Here is a 6,395-nt window from a genome sequence, read left to right as displayed (position 1 = left end):
ATCACAAACACAAAATGAAAGCCAAATAAATCAGACGAGTTCATATGCTTTAAATAGTAGCAAAGAAGTAGCTATAGGATAAAAAGTAGCAAAAGGCTAGCCAAAAATATCAATGTAGCAAAACATTAACTAAAAGCCAAAATAAGCAAAAGAATATCTTATCAGCTAAGGCTAGCTAAAATTAACAACTCTAGCCAAAAGCAGCAAAAGTTTGGCTTAAAACTAAATGCAGCCAAGCCTAACTAAAATTAGCTTACAGCTAGCAAGAAGCTAAACATAGCAAAAGGTCAGCTTAAAGGTAAAAGCAGCAAAAGGCTAGGTAAGAGTAGCAGATCAAAGGTAAAACCTAAAATTAACAGAATTGTTACAAGTGTACAGTAATTGATGGTAGCTAAATGCTTAAAGTAGCAAAAAGCTACAAGCTAAAAGTATGCCAAAATATATTTTTTAAACATGTTATGTAGTGGAAAATTTAAAGTTGAAGGGTGATTTGTCATTATTTTGAGAATGACACGCTGCTACTACCACACCAAATTTTGCTGCTTTCTCACTGGCTCGAACAAAACTCCCACGCTGTTGGTGTGTCCGTGAAGGCAGCAGTAAGAAAGGCGGAAGAAGTTTTTTTTTTTACAGGAAGAAGGAAGACATTTTTTTTTCTTTTTTTTGAAACTTGTTTTTTTGTTTTTCTTATTTTAGCGCGATGCTACTCCTGTCTAAAAATATATGCTCTCTAGTAATTTATATAAATCGTCTAACTAGTTTTATCAGTAGCTCTGATAGTTTAATTCTTGATTAAATTAAAACACAAACAACCGGAGCCGTATTGGTAAGTTCCACTTTAAAACAAATAAAACCGAAAACTGATTTAGTACACACCTTGGATTAACAAGTATAGATTTATTTTTTTAATACAACATATTACAATTATTAGTTGTAGTTTTCGCAAAAGTTACTGTTGAAAAACTCTGTTGAAGCTTGTTGATGTCGAAGTTGTTTGTTTATTTAACCACATTTAACTCTTTAACATTAGCTCAACTCCTGACTGTGGTTTTAAAAAGTGGATATAGTCATTGCAGTTTGAAACTGTAGCAAAGTATTAAAAGGTGTGAACATGGAGCTTCTTTGTCCAGTCAGGTCAGAAATGCCTGAAGAAATGCTGCAGGGAAATTAACCCTCATATTTTAGGATCTTTTTAAACTTATTTTTATTTAGAGCACCATAAACACAAAGTCGAGCCTCTTTTAGCTCGTCTTTTGTTCGTATTTAATAAAAAGTTGGAAGAATTAATTGTTTTTTCTTTTCAGATTTGTCACAAAGAGAACCGTCCACGTCTCACAAACAGTTTAAATTCCAATTTAAATATTTTATTTAAATCAGAAGGTGCTGAACTTTCGCCAAATGTTTCTTATAATCACGATTTCTTAATTGCAATCATGACAGGATTCATTATCAATATGCAATTCTGAAATGTGGGTACGCGTTGAATGTAAACAAAACAGCTTCGGCTGTTTCTGTAGATAAACAAACACGTGAAATTTGGAAATGTTAACCTTAATACGAGAAAAAAATGATTCTTACTTTGTGAGTTTTGTTTTGACCGATCTTCATTACTTTGCAAAGAGTAAACAAATGTTATATTTTCATAATTATTTCCATGGGATCTTTTTTATTTATTTGTATGAAAACAATAGTTATTTTCATTTGCTGTGATTCTTGCCAGTAAAGAGATAAGAAAACACAACTAAATTCTGATAACCTTCTAACTACTTCAATATTATTATCATATATTTACAGTATTTCCTAATACTTTGCTGTCAATAAAAACTGGACGTTTAAATCTCTTTAAGTGGGCAGTTTGGGAGAATTTGAAGCAAAATAAATTTATTTTAAAGCCAGTTATCCCACAATGCTGTCTAGTTCATGATGCATATTAGATATGTGATATTAAATTATAACAAGACTTATTCCTTGAGATAAAAACACTATAATATGTATAAAAGTGTTTGTAAAGCTGCAGGTGTTCATATTTTAGGTATATGAATGGATGAATGAATAACAAACTGAAGGTGTAGGGTTGCTGTTGCTCAAAATAACCAGAATACGTCCAAGCTTTCATTACATAAAACTTGATCAATATGTGATTATCAGGATTGTTTGCTTCTTAATATTCTTCAAATGAAAGCAGCTCAGAGGAACGGATTGAACAAGCAAAGCGTTTTTCGTTCAGATCGTTGCAGAGCGGAGACATGGCCATCGCACACGTAGCTACAGAATACGTGTTCAGCGACTTCCTGCTGAAGGAGCCGAACCAGGCCCGGTACCGCAGCGTCCGGACGGAGCTGGCCGTGGACAAGATGGTGACCTGTGTGGTGGTGGGGCTGCCGCTCCTCCTCATCTCGCTGGCCTTCGCTCAGGAAGTCTCGGTCGGTGAGTTGCAGCTGATTCATGGATGAACTGAACTGGATTTGTTTTTGTTGTAAAACTTAACTAGCATTATGTCATGAATGCTTGCATTTTAATAAAACCTTCAGACCGTAGTTGTTGGGTTTTCATCTACAACCGATTAACCTTTTGAGTCAACCTGATTCAAGATGGCTGCCACAGCCAACAGAACGTGGAAAACCTAAAAGGAGGCTGTAACTGAGCCACTTATACAGTTAATGAGCAAAAAGTTGGCGTGGTAGTAGCTGAGCATCCTCTCCAATACATACTCTGAGCAGTACTGTTGTGCTGGTCAACCCTGTTTGTCTGTTAACAAAATATCTTGTACACTACTTAACAGATTTTTAATATAACTCCCAGAAAGTAATAATAGTATATTTACATCTACAACTGATAAACTTTTAGTCAGCCTGATTCAAGATGGCTGTTACAGCTATTTGACCTTAGCCAACAAACAAACAGCTTTAACTCAGCCAGTTTTACATTCAGCTGGAATCTGGTGTGGTAGTAGCTGAGAGTCCTCCTCAACACATGGAGTGTGACATCTCACAAGGTTTGACCAAAACGGCTCCAACTCCATCTTTTCTCAACATGAGATGACCTCAGTTAAAAACTCTGGCATGATGGGCAGCGGGCGAAATGCATTCCTTCAGGGAATGTTGCGGCTTTATTTATTTTATTTCCTGTTTCTGTTTCTGTTTGTCTCAGGGACTCAGATCAGCTGCTTTTCTCCCTCTAACTTCTCGTGGCGGCAGGCTGCTTATGTGGATTCATACTGCTGGGCGGCTGTTCACACACACACCCTCCCTCTGTGGCTACATAAGGTACGCACACACACACACACACACATAGCAGAAAGATTAAGTTTCTGGAGTGTATAATTAAAATTTGATCATTAAAACTTGTCCATCTCGTCTGTTGGAACTAAACCTTTGTTCTGCCACGGTTCAGTTAATCTCTGATGATTCGTGTAGAAAGGAGTCAAGGCATGAAGGTAATCTCAATCTCTGATTTTTACAGAGCAGGCGTTGTAACCCCATAATATGTTAAAGAGTGAAAAGTTGGGTTATCTGTGTGTCGTGCTCGAGCAGCTTTTGTCGTGTGAATTTGAAGGTGTGGTGTAAAAAAGTTTTCTAATCCTCCATGTCCGTCCACATTTTTACACCGTTTACTTTTTTGTTGTTCCCCGTCGTGAAGCAAAGGGGGGGACTTACCCCGTCCAGTTCATCTTGTGAGCATGATAACTTGAAAAATAAGCAAAGGTACCGACTTCCACTTTGGTGTGTAGGTGTAAGAAGTTCTCTATTAATCAAAATCCAAGATGGCCACCGCCATATATAAATATAAACCAACCACCCCTGTTATTTGAGGGAACTATGCTTTCTAGTTTTTAAAAGTATAGTTTCTTCAAATGACTGGGGTGGCCAAAGCCACCACTGGCCACCCCTTGGCTCCACCACTGCACCTGGTGGTGGATAAATGCTCCTTCCGCTCGGCAGGATCCGTCACTCTGCGCCGCCTCGGACAAAGAAACAAAAACTACCTCTGTTCTTCTCCACAGTGTAACTCCTACCTTCATGAAGATCTTGCATCAAAACATTAAGGTTTACTTTCATTCCCTGTTCAGTTCCAGATTGAAAACATTGATCTTGACAACTAGAAAAAATTCACTGCTCAGATCCCTCAGTGACGGGGACATCGGTGCACCGCTTGTTTGTTCTTTCACTGTATTTATGACTCCACATTAAAAGTTTTTATCAAAACAACAAACTATTTTAAGTTAAACTTTTAACAGTTTGTTTTTGTAATATTTTTATTTAAACGTAAATCTTGAAGAGATTAAGATCGAGCTTGAGCTTTAAACCACTACAGTGTTTTCATTTGTTGCTTTGATGCTCGACTGCTTTTCAAAATAAAATACCCTGCAGACCAGTTTATATAAAAATGTAATTTCTGTGCGGCCTTGCACCAAATGATTCATGGGCCAGTACTGGTCCATGTCCTGTTGTTTGGGACACCTGGTTCAGAGAGTTTGCTTATTAATATGAATTATTATTATTATTTTATTTATTTGTCAAAACTAATTTTATATCTCTTCAAAGTTCACTGAGAGAACAACTCTAGTTTCGTCTAACAGATGTTAATGGGTTTATCACCTGCCTTTCACTGCTGTGGGCAATCATGTAATTGCCAGTGTGTGTGCTTGTTTGTCTGTCAGCAAAATATTGCATGAACCACTGGACAGATTTAATTGAAAATTTTAGAACAATCCTTTGAAGAACATCTACAGCTGATTCATTCAAGATGGCCGCCACAGTCCGCCTAATTTACAAAACACAAAAATGTCTACAAGTCAGCCAGTTTTGCAGGCATTAAGCTCAAATTTGGTGTGGTAGTAGCTGAGAGTCATCCCATCACATTCTCTGAACAGACCTTTGAACTTAGGATTTGATGGCTGAAGGCAGAACGTGTTCTTTCAACGAATGTTTCTTTCTTTTTGTATTTAAATATATGTATTTCTTATTTTCTGCTTGCTGTTTTCCCAACACAAACGCCGAGTTGCTTCTAAATGTTAAAAGTTAGAATCATGATTACCAATTGATGCAAAACTATTCAGACAAGTTGCTCAAAAGCATTTTTGCACCTTTTTACTTAATCAAAGGTTGTTCGTGGTCTTTTTGTGTCAGTTTTCTACGTAAAAATCAATTCCAGTTCAGAAATAAAAGTCTTTCAGATGAAGAACCAACACTTGTTCCCTGATGGACTCAGATTATAATTCTTCCCGTCGATCTTTATATTTTGATCTCTTCGTCCTCAGTTCTTTCCTTACGTCCTGCTGCTGGTGGCGGTCCTGATGTACGCCCCCGCACTGATCTGGAGGTTTGTAGCGGCGCCGCTCCTGCAGTCGGACGTCAGCTTCATCATGGAGGAGTTGGATCGCTGCTACAATGGCGCTGTCACTTTGGCCAAACGCTTGGCGACGTCAGGACTGCTCATCTCGGACAGGTACGGATCACCTGCTGTGGACTTCAGATCCAGTCGGCTTCTGTCAGATCAAAGATCTGGAATTTATTATGTTCAGTCACGGCTCAGTTTATTTTTATTTTTTCTGTTGGATTACAAAGCCTCCATCGACTTGTTCTAGTTTACATGTGACCTACGTATGAGCATTACAAAGAAAAGGCAGACAGAAATGCTTACTAGAAAGTAACCCTCAGACAAACAGTGTTTGTGCTAAAACTTTAAGATGTATCAGAAAAATATCTTGAGCCTAAAGCGGTAAAAGGCTGATAGATTTACACGTCGTGTTTTATCTAGGAGACAAAAAGTCACTTCACTTCAAACTTTGAAGAGAAAAGTCTCAGCTCAAAGGAAATGGTGGTCAGTTAGTCCTGATGCTGCTCAATAATCCGGGTAGATGAATCTAACAATTGAGTCAGGCCCTCTGGACGGATTCTTCTTGTTGAAACGTTTCGTTTTTTGTCCAAAAGACTTCTTCAGTCTTAGGAGCTGCAACAAACTCAGTCTTATAAATAACACCTTCTCATAGTGGATCAACCAGTTTGCTGCTGACAACCAGAACTAGCTGTTCACATGTAAGGAGGCCCATCAGCCTAACAACTGATTGTTGGCGCCCTGATAGCCGCTTGTTATTCACAGGAGGCTGAGTGATACTAGCAATCACAGCATTGTAAGAGGGGGACAGTTGAACCCGGAGGCCTCCACCCCTGTTTAATGATGGACGGTTTCTTTTCACAAAGATGGCCTCCTTTACTCCTCTCTCAAACCATCGTTCCTCTCTGTCCAGGATGTGCACATCTTCATCCCTGAAAGAGTGACCGCTGGCCTGGAGATGAGTGTAGACCGCAGAGTCCTGGCCTGATGATGTTGATCTTCTGTGCTGGTCCATCCTTTTGGCCAGTGGCTGTTTAGTTTCCCCGATGTAAGACTGA

General features: G+C 38.6%; 1 protein-coding gene across 1 annotated transcript in view; it reads left to right on the top strand.

The window, feature by feature from the left end:
• The first annotated feature begins 2,244 nt into the window (after positions 1-2,244).
• LOC119410755 (pannexin-1) overlaps positions 2,245-6,395 on the top strand; it is a 20,591-nt gene continuing 16,440 nt past the window's right edge. Inside the window, exons 1-3 of the mRNA XM_037677663.1 lie at positions 2,245-2,427; positions 3,151-3,266; positions 5,261-5,448. Coding sequence (XP_037533591.1) covers positions 2,247-2,427; positions 3,151-3,266; positions 5,261-5,448 — 485 coding nt within the window. The 5' untranslated portion in view covers positions 2,245-2,246. The remainder of the gene's footprint in view (positions 2,428-3,150; positions 3,267-5,260; positions 5,449-6,395) is intronic.

This window comes from Nematolebias whitei, chromosome 6 (genome assembly GCF_014905685.2).
Source record: "Nematolebias whitei isolate Nwh7 chromosome 6, NemWhi1, whole genome shotgun sequence".
NCBI lineage: Eukaryota > Metazoa > Chordata > Actinopteri > Cyprinodontiformes > Rivulidae > Nematolebias > Nematolebias whitei.
The sequence above is the reverse complement of the archived record's forward strand: the minus strand, read 5'-3'. Positions and strand labels throughout refer to the sequence as shown.